Source organism: Umbelopsis ramanniana, assembly GCF_025399195.1.
Source record: "Umbelopsis ramanniana AG unplaced genomic scaffold K450scaffold_48, whole genome shotgun sequence".
NCBI lineage: Eukaryota > Fungi > Mucoromycota > Umbelopsidomycetes > Umbelopsidales > Umbelopsidaceae > Umbelopsis > Umbelopsis ramanniana.
In genome coordinates, this window is record NW_026252134.1 from 1 (window position 1) to 14,527 (window position 14,527).

The 14,527-nt window shown below is 41.3% G+C and overlaps 5 protein-coding genes across 5 annotated transcripts; 2 read left to right on the top strand and 3 right to left on the bottom strand.

Annotated features, from left to right (window-relative positions):
• Positions 1 to 1,215: 1,215 nt before the first annotated feature.
• K450DRAFT_251258 (uncharacterized protein) lies at positions 1,216 to 6,872 on the bottom strand. Its single transcript, XM_051590694.1, has 21 exons — positions 6,050 to 6,872; positions 5,751 to 5,989; positions 5,438 to 5,684; positions 5,313 to 5,370; positions 5,176 to 5,243; positions 4,634 to 5,104; positions 4,476 to 4,566; positions 3,961 to 4,418; positions 3,665 to 3,896; positions 3,555 to 3,589; positions 3,423 to 3,486; positions 3,288 to 3,364; positions 3,004 to 3,221; positions 2,853 to 2,934; positions 2,569 to 2,783; positions 2,487 to 2,496; positions 2,335 to 2,428; positions 2,143 to 2,268; positions 1,844 to 2,084; positions 1,672 to 1,783; positions 1,216 to 1,605 (listed from the first exon to the last, which is right to left on the bottom strand). The coding sequence occupies exons 1-21, from the start codon at positions 6,791 to 6,793 to the stop codon at positions 1,351 to 1,353; spliced, it is 4,137 nt and encodes a 1,378-aa protein (XP_051442523.1). The 5' UTR covers positions 6,794 to 6,872; the 3' UTR covers positions 1,216 to 1,350.
• A 705-nt stretch (positions 6,873 to 7,577) lies between these two features.
• Positions 7,578 to 8,216, bottom strand: K450DRAFT_167286 (uncharacterized protein; the record flags this gene model as incomplete). The annotated part of the gene is made up of 2 exons (XM_051584061.1): positions 7,578 to 8,024; positions 8,094 to 8,216. Coding segments are annotated over 2 exons (570 nt in total), but the record flags the coding sequence as incomplete, so codon positions are not given.
• A 756-nt stretch (positions 8,217 to 8,972) lies between these two features.
• K450DRAFT_251264 (uncharacterized protein) lies at positions 8,973 to 10,665 on the top strand. The gene is made up of 5 exons (XM_051590695.1): positions 8,973 to 9,209; positions 9,347 to 9,598; positions 9,662 to 9,839; positions 9,915 to 10,066; positions 10,137 to 10,665. Exons 1-5 carry the CDS (start codon positions 9,141 to 9,143, stop codon positions 10,317 to 10,319), a joined length of 834 nt encoding a protein of 277 aa, XP_051442525.1. The 5' UTR covers positions 8,973 to 9,140; the 3' UTR covers positions 10,320 to 10,665.
• A 126-nt stretch (positions 10,666 to 10,791) lies between these two features.
• K450DRAFT_201043 (uncharacterized protein) lies at positions 10,792 to 12,401 on the top strand (the record flags this gene model as incomplete). The annotated part of the gene is made up of 8 exons (XM_051584651.1): positions 10,792 to 10,911; positions 11,103 to 11,152; positions 11,225 to 11,295; positions 11,358 to 11,477; positions 11,511 to 11,811; positions 11,883 to 11,973; positions 12,050 to 12,255; positions 12,326 to 12,401. The coding sequence occupies 8 exons, from the start codon at positions 10,792 to 10,794 to the stop codon at positions 12,399 to 12,401; spliced, it is 1,035 nt and encodes a 344-aa protein (XP_051442526.1).
• Positions 12,293 to 14,435, bottom strand: K450DRAFT_251270 (uncharacterized protein). The gene is made up of 5 exons (XM_051590696.1): positions 14,212 to 14,435; positions 13,822 to 14,151; positions 13,176 to 13,743; positions 12,954 to 13,103; positions 12,293 to 12,891 (listed from the first exon to the last, which is right to left on the bottom strand). The coding sequence occupies exons 1-5, from the start codon at positions 14,404 to 14,406 to the stop codon at positions 12,647 to 12,649; spliced, it is 1,488 nt and encodes a 495-aa protein (XP_051442527.1). The 5' UTR covers positions 14,407 to 14,435; the 3' UTR covers positions 12,293 to 12,646.
• Between the last annotated feature and the right edge of the window lie 92 nt (positions 14,436 to 14,527).

Sequence of the window (14,527 nt, forward strand, 5' to 3'; positions counted from 1 at the left end):
TTCATGTAAATAAACGTATTGAAATAGTACACTTCTAGTATCATGTATTAGTATAGCTTGTTTACTACGAGTTATAGCAAGAACAAATGCAATTTATGAGCTATGTTAGGAACAGCTTCTATGTCCTTTCGGTCTGAAGACTTGAAGTCATTTCGATAGCATTTCTACCTAAACCGTGCACGATACTGTACGCCATTCGAGTGTCAAAGCTCATTTAATATAGAAAGAGCTCAAATGAGAGCTGTACACTGTAGTGTCTTTTGCTGTAAAATATCGAAAGATGACAAGAAGAAGAATCAGTTTCTTCGCTGTTCAGTAACCTAAGAAGAGTTGACGACAAATCACCCAGAACTGCGCATACATCCTATTTTTTCTTCTCCATCGTAAACCTTTATCAATAATGAACAGGATTGAGGTATTTTCGGTTTTTTTCCTCCATAAATCACTGCAGGATACATGATTGAAGTTGACGAAAGTTTGTTGCAAACTGGAGTTTAACCTTGCGGAGTTTCTGAAGGACTAGGCGAATCATTGCAGCTCTGATAGGTATTCACTTGGGATTTTGATATATCATAGATTCTCAAATACAAATGATTACAGCTACTTTCTGATGAAGGCAAGGAGACTGTATGATGTATTTTGAATAGACAAATCAAGTCTGTTGAGTAGATTGCTCTCGAGCTAGCTTGGTTGAATTTGTGCATAGAAACTCGGAACTAGTTGACCTGCGATTGGTTAATGGCAGTAAGTCAGAAGATGGCATGTTTTTGTCATGAAAACGTTTTACATAGAACACATCCCGCGCAAAAACGCACAATTTTTTTTTGGTCGAAATCCATCCTTCGACGTACCGTTTCAAGTGCTGCTACACTCTTTAATAATGATAGAAGTGCAAAAGTCTGGGTATACATACAAGAATGAGCGAAAAACAGGCGCGATGCAGGACAGTGTTGAGAAATTAGTGCTCACGTATCTTGTGTCAACGATTTGAAGACATGTGTATTAGCGCTCATGGATAACTGTCTTGATCGTAAAACTTGCAGTGTGACTTTGATAGATGAAAAAACTATGAGGGAAAACAGGAAGAGATGAGTAAAAAATAGGGAGGGAGAAGAAGAAAATTCAAATAAATCAGTGCTTTCATTAAAAAGATAGAAAAGTTCCTTTTTAGAACAGACTTTATGAAGCTCAACCTTTGAACCCTTAGCCTTCTGCCACTTTTTATTTGCCAATCTTTTATTAAAGTATGGTCAGAAAACTCTGACTACTAAGAGGCGGATATGAAAGTATAGGACGAAAGAGTGGTGCTTTCGTTTGGGAAAATTACAACTCTAGTATCTAAGGATATTGCTAATTAAGTACCTGTTCAGATGGCCTGTGGTGTTTCGTGAAACAGTTGTGAAGATCTTCATCAGATACAACTTCTCCTCCTCCAGCCGACAGCTTGTCCAGAGTAGCATGTAAAGGTAGTACTTCGGGTTTTTTACTGCTTTCTGACCCCTGGGCCTCTTTGACGAGCTCATTTCTATAGTGACGTTTGGCGTTGTGAATTTCATGCACTCGTTCCTCAATTGTATCACGAACAATGTACCAAAAAACGGTAGTCTGTCGGCATCGTTAGCATGGTCGTTGACCCAATATATCCAAATTATTATTGTTTGATTTACCCACCTCTTTTGTCTGACCAATTCGATCAACACGGCTAATGGCTTGCTGCTCCAGCGCTTCATTGAAGACTGGTTCCACCATGAACACAGTTTGCGCAGCTACTAAGGTCAAACCGCTATGTTACAATAGTCAGTAACTCCATACATCTATGGACGATAGATTTGCGTTGTCATACCTGGATTGTGTTCTTGCATTCAAAAGGATAACACTGATATTAGGATCGTTACGGAATTGAAGAACACTCTGCTGTTGATTTTTGGCTTTTCCAAACTCAACGTAGCCAATGTCGTTGCGGCGTAGACCACCAGCTAAAATATCAAGAACGGTTCTCCATTGAGAGAAAATGACACATTTTCCTTCCTCATCTGTTTGTTTGATGTGTTTGATATGCTTGATAATGGTATCCAGTTTGGCGCCTGAAAGTAGAATGGTAAGCTTTTGTGCGACAAGTCGTACGTCGTCAATTTGGCTTACCTAAACCTCCTTTAATTGGAATGGACAGAATATTGGAAAACGTTGAAGCAGGTAAAAGTTCTTCAGCGTCGCCGGAGTATTCAATCTGTTCGATAGTGGTATCTGCCGTCATCGGTTTGTTCCATGCTGAATAGCCAACCATGTTAAAAAAGACCTTACTTCATATGAAGTTCAGTACGGATATCGACTTACCAACTGTCCACCATTGTTTTTTCTCCACCGTCGCACTACAAGTTGGGCATCGGCGACTACTTTCAAACCAGCGATTGGCACAATCTTCACAGAACTGTACATCTGGTCAGTCAGCTGTTTTCAAATAGACTTTTACCTATCAAATTTCTTACCATGTGCGCACTAATTCATCGTGTTAGAGTATAATGTTAACAAATGCTCTTTAACCATGCAGTTAATATTCGAAAAGCTTACCAGTACGTAATGATACCTCTATCGAATTCACTTTGGCAAATGAGACAGTTGTCAAATTCTCGGTGAGTCTCATTGGTATCAGACTGCGTCTCTTCTTTGCTTAGATTGGTCAGATATCGAGAACGCGCCGTTTGGGCGGCAGCTTCGCGTTGATATTTTCTTTCCTGTTCCTTCAACTCTTCAATTTCTGCTTTTGGGTCTTTACTTTCCCATGCCTAAACTTGCAAGCTTAGCTCATGTTGGGCTCTCGTAGAAACTGATATTAGCAACTATAAATTCCCTACCTTGACTTGATCAGAAATATGCTGTAGTGCTCGGTAGTATTCGATACGAGCATTGTACAACTGAGAAAATTTCCTTGCCTCACTAAAACCAAAATAGAAGAGTCATTTTGAGCTAGTGATTGTAATGGTACAATTTTTGGAAGCACCTTACTTCTCTAATTTTTCAAGTATTGTCTTGTGTCTTTCAGTCTCTTTGCGAAGTTGATTAACCACCAGCTTCAAAATGGCCGATTCTTCCGCGTTGACGTATGATCGCTGCCCAGCGTCTCGCAGAGCATTCTGTAAAACTCGAATGTTGTTCTCAGCTGCAGTTTTAGCTGCTAATTCTGCTCTTTCGGCCTTAAGATCTGATTCTAGTTTGTCCAGTTCCTATGTAGATATTGATTAGTCTAAGCGCCTTCGTTAATAGCACCTTAACGATTGACAAGTAACTACCTCCGTCCTGGTGCTTTCATCTATTTCTCTTTCCGGCTTGTTAACATTATCGTTCAAATACAACGCGTTCCAAGATCCTAAAGAGTGTTGTATTAGAAAAATCATCACAGCCCGACAAATCAGAGAGTATATTACCAGTTAAATAAAAATCATGATCCTTCAAAAGCAACTGGTATGTATCTAGGTAGATCATACCGGACTTTGCATAAAAGTGTTAGCGATGGGTATCAGGTAAAAGGAAACAAAATCATATAAGTAATTCATTACCTCTTGCACAACCAAGGATGTCTCGAACTCATCACCTAAGTGACGATTAGTCATGTAAGCGATTAGTCATGGAATATCGCCTTACAAGCAATATCATCCAGGAACATTACCTTTCGCCTCATCTTCAGTTTCTAAGCTCAACGTTAAATATTCATAAATTTTTTGTCTCCAATCAACAATCAGATTCATTTGAGCATCTAGTTTTTCCGCAACATCCTCTATGTCTTCAAGAATCTGCCAAGAAAGTATTCCTGTGTTGTGTTCGCTGACCTGAAATTCAAGTGCCTTGTGGCTTAAAATGGCCTTGAAGCCTTCGTCAAGCTCTTGAGTAATAGATTTGAACTGTAGTGTAGATTAGTTTTCATGGTTCCACTAGTGAAATTGCTGCTGCCATATAACCACCCACCTTGTTTTGGGACTGGCGTAAAAGTTCCCGTCTGATCTCTTCAGCTCTGTCGTAGAGTTTGGCCTCGTTGTCTTCATCTTTCAATTCGTGATACATTCCAGCTGCGTAGAAGAGAAAGCGATGCAATAAAAGAAGGCAGTTTGAAAGACGGTTTCTTGCAATGGAAAGCGCATTCTGTTTCTTTTCTGAATCAGCGCTTTTAACTTCAATTTCTGGAACTGGAGCACTCCCATCAGCAATGCGTTCCTCAGCAGCTTCAACCTTTGCATCTTCGACTTCTTTCCGAGCTTCGTCCACTCTGGACTCGTTGAACTTGACTCCATCCAAGTAGATGTTTAAGGCGAGCTGCCACTCTTCTAAGATTTCATGCATACCAGCATGTCGAAGACAGGTAGCACTGTAACCGGATTCTGCCTCCTTGATTTTATCTTTGGATTGGTTTATCATGACCTCCAGAACTAAGTAAAGCGTAAGTATGCTGTAAAGTATGGCTTTAATCCACAAGGGAATCTCACCTTCGGGTAAGGTATGCACCACTGAACCTAGCTGTCTTTGGTTCCTTATACCAACACCAGGGTGAACACACGTTTGTCTGAGAGTCAACAGCTTCATGGGTGTGACTATTTAGCGCAGAATTTGTTATTTTTGTTCTATCAGGTGGTATCTAACTTACCCAGTTACGAAGTTCCGCCATCATCTGGTTTATCCTTGACTTCTGTACCGTCGACAAATTTTCTCCTTCTCCCCAATTATTAGCCTCTAACCATTCCAAATCTGTAGAGCGACAGCACTGCGACCACAAATCGTCATAGTAGTGCTGCTCAAACTGCGAAAATGAAATGTGAACCACTTTTCTCCTTTGTATAGGAATGATGACTTGATCTTGAACTTTCTTCTTCGCATTCCTTCTGATAACTCGCGCAGTCAAATCGAGGAATTGGTAAAAAAGATCTGGGTTTCGGTACAATGCTGTGAATGATGCAGGGGTGGCGCAAGACGGAATGATCCCTAAAAATAAGAAAAGGCCATACAAGTCATTGTAACCAGTCGACATGGGAGTTCCAGTTACTGCCCAAGAATAGTGACGTGGTATCAAGCGGGCCATTTCAGCAGTGGCAGCCACAGTCGACTCGACCATCTGTGCCTATTTGTGATCCAGTATGACTATTTAAATTTTGATGGCATATGATCGATACGTTAAAAATGTCTACTTACTTCGTCTAAAAGGCATCTCCACCATTTAATTTTGACCAGTGGGCTTTTGCGAGGTGGGTATTTTGGTTCTATTGTGGGTCAATGTGTTAAAGGATTTTGCACAATGTCTTCCAAAATTTTCAAACAGCCCTACATACCACTTCGCCTAGATCGTTCATTATGGTCTCTTGCATACCATATTTCTCGACTGAGTACCTTTTTTATAAGTTATAGATACATAAATATCAAAATTAAGATTTTGCGCACACGAGCTTTCACTTACCTCGTAGTTCGTCAACACAATGTCAAAGCTGGCCAACTTTTCTGGTGTTGTTTGCCTTTCAGATTTGTCCTTGATGCCTTGATAGTAGGTATATGATAAGGTTGGCGCATGTAGTCTTATTTCAGCTTCCCACTGGTGAGATATCGTAGATGGTGTAATGATAAGGGTTGCGCCAGACTGTATAAGACCGTTCTCATCTTTTGCCGGTGGAAACTTGCGCTTGTGTAACAGTATCAATGCCAGCATGCTGTAGGTAGCGCCTGTTAGTAGCCATCAAAGTATTCGTTTTTAAAGTGCATAGATATGGACGCACCTTACTGTTTTTCCTAAACCCATCTCATCCGAGAGTATCCCTCCTCTATGTATAAGGGTCCTTGCATATTGGAGATCGCTGTTGACGCCTACTGAGACTTGCTCACTAGCACGATTTATGTATATTTCTTGTTCATTTAATTGGATCTTCTCCCATATAAAGGCTTCCGTTTCTGAATATTCAACTTCAACAGGAGTGACTTGTCCATTATCGTTAACATAATGGCCTTCTCGATATAACTAGAGTTTGGTGATGTTAAACCTATTGTTCCTTAAAAAATTTAGTCCGTGCAAACTTACCAGCCATTGAACGTTCTGAGATTGAAATGGCAGAAGCTGCGGTCGAAGGTCGGATGAAATATATGACCAGGCAATGTGTTGCGATACTGGTGGTTGCAAGTGCTTGTAAAATTCCTCCAGCGTGTAGTGAAGTGGTGCAGGTGGAGATAGAAATGCATACTGTAATAATGAATATGCTATCTCATCTGGGCAGTTCTCCTTGAGCACAAGATTGAAGGTTGCAGTGATGCTATCTGAGTTTGTATATTGTAGGGCTTCTATGGAGATGTCTATTTGAAACGCAGTGCAGCCTTGAGCAAGAGCCCAAAATGCGCGAGCTTCTTTATGCTCTTGCAGCGCCCGAGGCATAGCAACCTCATGCTCTAGGAGAATGTCTTTGAACCAAAGGACTGATATTTTAGCCCATTTGTATTGCAATGCCTTGCGATGAGTGAAGTTGACAACGAGGGAGTCAGCCATTCGAGCAATGGAACGCAATGTGCTCTGATTTTTAATTGGTCGATCCAATTCAAATTTGAATTCCACTTTCATTGCGATGGAAGTTGCTGAATCGATTGCAATGTAATCGTCGTGCGTCGGTTCCAATTTGATTCTCTTCGCCCTATTCTGAGGCATGTTGGCGTGCGATCTTTTCGGTTGTGACGAGCCTTGAAATCCGAACTCGTCGCTGTGGTCGAGGCTGACAGTTTCCGCTGCTCGTTCGAAGATCTGTGCACTAACTTTGCCACATTCGAAGCGCAGCATTTCGAAAGACTGTATAAAAAAAAGAAGCAATTTTTAACAAGAATTCCTTTTATGGAAACTTTGTTAAGAACGCACTGTGCTGCTGATTACAGAGCGGCAATCCTCTTTTGACTGCCGAAGTGTATACGATATGAGATGCCGTCAATTAAAAACCTCCTTAACTACCAAAAAAAATCTGATATGTCACACTCTTCACAGTTTATGGTAAAATAAATATTGGTAATATCTCAGTCTCTTCAATTCGATAAACTGCAGCAATGCAGCATAATCCTCAATACCTTTTACACATGTTACATTGTTGACCTGAAACGAGTAGGATAGGTTTCAATACTGGAACCCAATTGGGTATACCAATTTTCTTCTATCTTTTATGTTACTTTGTTTACCCAACCATTTTAGCGAAAGGTCATACTACCTTTCTGTGAAAGATGGAGTGAATTGAATTCTAATCCAACTTATAAATTTGACGGACGGCCTCGTCGCAGCTTGCAATTACAGCTGTCAGTTTTTCGCGGATGGTGAGAGTCCAAAACTGGATAAAGAAAAAGCAGACGTAATGGCGCTAGCTTTTGGAATTGAACATTTTCAGCAACTGGTCACTCATAACGAGAACTACAACCGACAAGCTCTTAAGCCACTGTTATCATCATAGTCTTGATACATACAAAGTCTCTAATCATCGTACTATGCAAAACAAACGATTTTATGTAAGGAAAATTGTAAAATGCGTGAATTAAAATTTAACATGGGTGGCCGTGGGCTTGACTTCAGCCTCGTATCCTGAGAAATCGTACTCGATTCCCATTTCAGCCAATTTTTCTCTTTTCTTCTGATCTTTCGTCAACAACTTCTTGACAAGCTTTTCACGTTGGTCGTGAGTTTTGGGCTTGTTTTGTTGTTCACGAGCAACCTTGGCCCAAGGAATGGCCTTGAATTTTCTATTTGCTCCGTTCCAAAGCTTAGGGTGCAACTTCTCTTCTGGGACGACTTCGCACTTGAGGAGATGTCCGTACAAAAGGTAGTTGTTCATCGTCTCAGCAACGATCACAGCAACGTCGGCAGAGTTGAATTCAATGAACGCGAAATGCTTTGATTTTCCAGTCTTTCGGTTACGTGACATACGCAGGCGAGTGACATCTCCAAACTGTGAGAAATATGCTTGCATCTGTTCCTCGTAGAAACCGTGTGGTATACGTCCCAAATAAATGACACCAGGTTTATCTGACGAAGCCTATCGAAATGTACCATTATTAGTCGAGTCGTCTTAAGTTACATATTCCATCATGATACAAAGTCATACCTTCTGAACAGAGGCTGTCTTGGTCTTCAATTCCTTGTCCTTCTTGCTGCCCAATGAGATAACATCCTTGCCTGACTGGAAAGTGTCTTCTTTGCCTTCCTCATCAGAACTATCATCATCATCATCGCTGCTGTCTATTCCTGCCAAAATTTCATGATCGGGCGCCTCATCAGCTTCGGTAGCTTCTTCTGCAGTTTGATCCTTCTGGATCGCTTTTTCGTCGTTTTCCAAATCGTGTTCGTCAGCACTGCTGTCCTCGTCGTCAGATATGGTATCGACTTCCTTTGCAAATGCAGATTCTTCTTGCTCAGCGTCTTCTAATTCCTCGACCTTCTCCACTACTTTTTGTGCCTTTGCCTTTTTGACAACCTTAGCAGGTGCTGCAGCGGCTTTACGCTTTGCTGCTGGAGCGTTTTGTGGTTTAGCCTTTTCTGCTTTAACAGGAGCACTCTTTGCTGCACTTGATCTCGTAGAAGCTCTCGTTGCTGGTCTAGGCATTTTGTTGGGTGTTGATGCAGATTCTGGTAGCTACTCCTCACACTCGAGATTCAGCGGTTGAAAAAAAAAAAATCTTTTTGAACAGCAAGTAATTGCAATAGCAGTCACGACAGAAAAGACATGAAAATCGCCCTCTGCGCCAGAAACAGCTGCTGAGTATAATTTAATCACTAGAACCTATACGCTGATGTTAGATATAATGTATCTATGAACATGTTCTTCTATGGCTGCAGCATTTCTGCTCACAGACAACGTAGTACTGAAAGAATAAACTTTCTGATCAATATAGCCAGTTCCATATCAAACACGTGACTCGGAGAAGTGATGTCCCGAGTCAGACAGTACAAATGTTTATCGAGCACTTGTTCTACCAGAGCACAACACTTATGGCTGATTCTAGCAAAGAAATTGAAGCCATTAATAGCTTTCGAGAAGCCTTGGACGAAAAAACTAATGAGCGGTATAGTGATGAGGTATGTACAAGGCTAACGAATGTCAAATAACTAGGAATGGCATTGCATCTAAGACGGAAATTAAAAAGAAAATCTCATGAATAACACCATTTTACACTATGTCAAGACCTTGCTTCAGTTCCTAATCGCACGAAGCTGGAACGTGGTAAGTTGATACGTTTCATGATCGCTACAGTGCCTGCAATATAAAACCCTGAATCCTGGGTGGGCTTGTCGGTTTGACACTCCGCGCTTTACCGCAAATGGACTAACCACATGTTGACTTCGATTGGTCCTGGACAGGAACAAGCTGTAAAGCAACTTACCGACACGGTAAAATGGAGGACGGAAAATGACGTCGATCTATATCCAGTCGCTACCAAAGATAACAAACTCCCTGTTCTTTATGCTGTCCGTGGCTTTGACATCGAAGATGCCAACTTAACAGCCGCTCCCGGTCTATCGGAGAGCGTTTTGAGGATTGCCTCATATATGGGAGGCAGTTGTCTGCACAAAACCGACAAGGATGGATGTCCTGTATACATTGAGCGCCTAGTAAGAGAATGTGTATAATTTTTTATATTTGCAGGGATCAGCTGGCTAATATTTTGCTTGCAGGGATACCATGCAGCCAAAGAAATCGCCAAATTCACCACCGTGGAAGAAGTTCTTGAATATCACATCGGATGCAATGAGTTTTTGCACAGACACATAGACAAGGATTGCTCCAAGAAGGCTGGAAAGTTCATTAACAGAGAAACAGTCATCTTCGATTGCACCGGCATGGGATGGCATCGTACGTTGCTTTACAAGTAGCTTTGATCCAATGACCCTGTATAAGCAAACAGAAGTAACACGTTTGTTTTTGCAGAGTTCCATACGCCAGCACTTCAATACCTGCGAGCCATTTCTGAAAATGATCAAAAATATTATCCAGAAACCATGAACAAGCTCTTTATTGTAAACGCTCCATCTGCTTTTGTTATAGTATGGAGAATGGTGAAGGGATGGTTGGATCCAGGAGTAAGTATTTCTTTCCGAGAGCATGTGCGCATGAAAACGCCGTAATATACTAATGTGTCCATCAACATAGACCATTGCTAAAATACAAATATTGGGGAAGGACTTTAAAGAACCTCTTTTAAACCATATTTCTGCTGAAAACCTTCCAAAGTTTTTAGGTGGCGAATGTGAATGCTCTCACATGCCTGGTGGCTGCGTGCCCTCCGCAAGTAAGTGTCTTTTCCATGAACATAACTCTGCCCATAGTTTTTGACAAACACGCTTTCGCATCAACTAGTCATTGGTAACATCCCACCTTATGTTGCTGGTGAGCAAAACCCTACAGTGGTCACTCCTTATTCGACGGAAATCATGGAAGAGGCAAAGACAAACCCTGTGCTTCGTGGTGATGATGCTCTCTAAATTTCTGATTCCAATTCATTCAATTCGCATTATTCTTATATACACTTTGTGTATACCGTAGACATTAGAAGCTTCACTATCTCCCAACTTTTTTTCTCATATATTACACTATTTTATCTTGCGAAATCTCACATATTCTTGAAATTTGTATGGCAATAAATCGGCACGACAATGCCACTCAATTTTTTTTTTTTTGACGCAACGCTGTCACAATGTCGCTCAGCATTTGGTCAGCTCGATCACGCGGTCACAGCAAGCCAAACCACTCACACCTCGCTCCTTGCCTACAACTTACTTTTTACTTTGACCATTACTAAAGGCCAATGTCTGTGCAAGACGTGTATAACAACTTTTATTCGAGATTCTCCTCTGTCAGAGAATACCTCGCTCCTGTGCTGAAGAATAGTAAATTCAAAGAAACCGGCTGCATTACCCCTGAAGAGGTAGGTGAATCCTGTTTGTCATTACGCCGATTACATCAGCTTGGCTTCCTACGACAACAATTCGTCTTATCATAGCCAACAGTCATTGTCCGCGTGCCACCTTCCGCCTGCTGTGGAGCAATTATGTGGAGTTGATAACAAGTTGACGGTCCGACTGACACTGGCTAACTCAATACCGTTTCTTTGAACAGTTCGTTGCTGCAGGAGACTTTTTAGTTTACAAGTGCCCAACTTGGTCATGGTAAGTACTTTTATTACAGACAGTAACCAATTGCATGGTAGGATTGGTGCTGATCATTGTGATTTCTAATAGGGAGGGTGGTGATCCAAGTAAGCGAAGAGACTATCTTCCCGCCGACAAACAATTTTTGATAACGAGAAATGGTAAGATTAGAAATGAGGAATAGTACATGAGAGGTGATAAGGTCTAATGCTGTTTGATGTAGTTCCATGTCTTCGACGAGCAAAACAAATGGAATACACAGAAGATGATAAAGAGACGGAGATCAAAGACGAAGGTGATGACAACAATGATGACGGATGGATGTATACACATAGCGATAGAGGTTTGTGTTATAAGTAGCTGTACTGTGAGACAGGTTACAGGAACTTATATCATTTTCCTTTGTCAGTGTACAAGACTATCGACGAGATTGCTCATAATATCGTTGATACTGAGGAAATACCTGATTTGCCTCCTATCGGCGCATTAAGCATTGAAGACAACCGTACTCAAGCTGAAAAGGACGAGGATCTGGAAATAGACCCAGATAGCATTCCAGATATAGACGATATTCCGGACATGGAAGACGACCTTTATGAAGAAGAGGAGGATCCAGCTGCACTGACTACAACTAGTGTTGAACCCAGCAAGGATTTGCCATCAACTAGCGAAGAGAGGTGAGTTGCCTGGTCTCCTACAATTGATGATGTCCTAGGCGGTTGTACTTACAGCACACATTTTTTTGAAGCAAAATTCTTCAGGTGCGAACGTATGATGTCTTCATTACCTATGACAAGTATTACCAAACCCCACGACTATATCTTTTCGGATATGATGAGGTAGATATATGTTGCTACAAGCTATATTGTCCTTAACATAGTTTGTTAGCATCTAATTTGCCCTATTCCTTAACAGCAACGCCGGCCACTCATGTCCAAACAAGTATTTGAAGATGTGTCCTCGGACTACGTCAAGAAAACGGTTACTATCGAAGCACATCCCCATTTGAACATTAGTTTAGCTTCCATTCACCCATGTAAACATGCTGATGTTATGAAGAAAATCATCGAACGAATGGCTCAGTCAGCAAAAGACCCAGAGAATGACCTGCGTGTTGACCAGTAAGTAGCGCACTAGAGTACTTCTAACCAACTGTCCACTTACTAATATACTTAAAATTGCAAACCATAGATACCTGATCATATTTCTCAAATTCATGTCATCTGTCATGCCTACTATTGACTACGATCACACCATCAGTGCCTGAAGATAAACAGTGGATTTTCAATCTGACCTAGAGAGCGCTAGAACCAGATTATGTTCTTATTACCAACCCAGCATACTCGATATGTTTTAAGTTAAGAAGGAAGATGTTTATTATACTGTACATTCGTCATGAACTCAAGCATCGGTATATGGACGATAAATATATGCAGTGGTATATATGATTATGAAATAAACTCGGATCTTCGTATCACCAAGTTGTAAATGTTACCATTAGATTCTAGCGTATTATTGATTATCGGAGAGTACACTGCGGATTTGTCGGGAGGGTACCATGAGATCAGAGTAATTTGGAAACAGCGGCGAACTAGGTGGCGACGGTAGCTCATTGACTTCTCCTTCCAAAAGGTTTGAAGATGTGGTTAATCTAACATCTTTCATTAATGCCTCCTTTCCTTCAGACCATTCCCGAACAATATGCTCGATGTCGTTTGAAATGGACTCGAATTGCTTGACCAACTTGGTTTTGCTTCCTGCAAATTGTCAAGGTTAGACTTTTTTTAGATGATAACTACGTAGGATGTAACTTTCTTACGTTGAGGACTTAGTGAGCCAGCTCGTATCTCAGTTTGGCATATGTGCATCTTTTCTCTCACTCGTCGCATGTCTCTGTCCAGCATGGACAATTGTTTGAGCAAAAATTGACTGTTTATACCAAGAGGCTGGTTTGGTAGCACCGGGGAAACTGATGTCATGCAATTTGAAAGGTTAGATTCAGATGAAGAAAGTACGACTCTGAGTTATGCAACAAACTCACCTGGCTTCGAGTAAGGAATTTGAGTGACCTTCTTGATATTGGATTGTGTAACTTGTAACATATCCTTCAGCCATACGTTCAATACAGCCCAAGTTCTTTCATAGTCGTTTCTGATAGAATCATTTTCCTCCGTCATGATGTCCAAAGCTAAAAGTTGGATCATACAATCACGGCGCTTGCAGTGGAATTTCTGCAACAGCTTTTCAAGATTCTCTACAGTCATTGGTTCATCCTCTTCAGTCAGTCCAGCTTGTACCGTGGGGTCGATGTTGTACATATCAGAAAGGCGATATTTGTGGGCTTGATCAACGTAAGGAGACAGTTGGTTCATAAAATTTTGATATTGATCGTAGTACTGCCGCAAAATTGCCACTAGGGCAGAAATGCTATTGTGCTGTTCAGCATCACTTGAACTATTGACCTCTGTCATGTTACCATCGCCTGATTTTTCATCCGTAAATCCTTGCATCATTGACAGTATTTGAGAATCAAACTCATATGCACTGCTAGACAGTTGCTCCAGCCGAGAAATGGCGGCAGCGTAATGATTACGAATAGCCACATGTCTCTGTGAAAAGATGGAAGAATTCCCATGAGTATTGAAAATTGGTAAACCCTAGCACCTGCCAAACTACAAGTAACCTACAATGTGTCGATACCAAGAAAAAGCACAAGTAGCAGACATAATCAAAAGTGTTGTAGTCACTGGGATCATTTTCAATGATGGCACTGCATTTCCCGCCTGCCTTAGGATGACCGCCAAGACGATGGGAAACAGCACAACGCTTGTAGAGATGTACCGATTTTGCTTGGGTACCTTGTAACCATACTTCGATTCAACTTTCTGCCCGTCCGAAAGCTGCCCAATTTGTGTACGAGAGACTTCTCGAAGTATACAGCTCGATGCTATGATGTATTTGAAATGTTCCTCAAAGGCAGATTCTTCAGCTTGAGGCAAGGACGTCGACAGAATATTCTTCAAACAATTCACATAAGTATTCTCTCTAGGTATACCAAAGCAGTAAGAATAGCGTACCGTTGGTTTTTTAAACAACTTCCAAGCTTTCCTTGAAACCGATCGCGCTGCATTACCGCCCGTTATTGCTAGAATGTCCGTTGGTAGGCGTGCAAACCATGAACCAGATGGTAGTTTGAAAGTAACAGACTGAATTCTAGTTGCTCTTGAAGTTAGAATAGTCGAGAGTATGAGTAGAGCGATGCCGGTTAGCATTAATGTTGCCAAGACATCATTGCCTGACATGATCAATAACAACAACAAAGAGAAACCTCGGTGTGTGCCAATTTGGGAATAAGTTGCTGAGCGGCAAATGGGCCGTGCACCAGCACCAGCG

Coding starts and splice junctions, on each gene's coding strand:
- K450DRAFT_251270 (XM_051590696.1), bottom strand. CDS start 14,406: ATGCTAACCGGCATCGCTCTACTCATACTCTCGACTATTCTAACTTCA. Junction 13,744..13,821: donor TTTCTTGGTATCGACACATT/GTAGGTTACTTG, acceptor ATCTTTTCACAG/AGACATGTGGCTATTCGTAA. Junction 13,104..13,175: donor AATTCCTTACTCGAAGCCAG/GTGAGTTTGTTG, acceptor GCATGACATCAG/TTTCCCCGGTGCTACCAAAC.
- K450DRAFT_251258 (XM_051590694.1), bottom strand. CDS start 6,793: ATGCTGCGCTTCGAATGTGGCAAAGTTAGTGCACAGATCTTCGAACGA. Junction 2,935..3,003: donor ATACTTGAAAAATTAGAGAA/GTAAGGTGCTTC, acceptor TTTTGGTTTTAG/TGAGGCAAGGAAATTTTCTC. Junction 1,606..1,671: donor GAATTGGTCAGACAAAAGAG/GTGGGTAAATCA, acceptor CGATGCCGACAG/ACTACCGTTTTTTGGTACAT.
- K450DRAFT_251264 (XM_051590695.1), top strand. CDS start 9,141: ATGAATAACACCATTTTACACTATGTCAAGACCTTGCTTCAGTTCCTA. Junction 9,599..9,661: donor CTGTATACATTGAGCGCCTA/GTAAGAGAATGT, acceptor TTTTGCTTGCAG/GGATACCATGCAGCCAAAGA. Junction 9,840..9,914: donor CACCGGCATGGGATGGCATC/GTACGTTGCTTT, acceptor TTGTTTTTGCAG/AGTTCCATACGCCAGCACTT.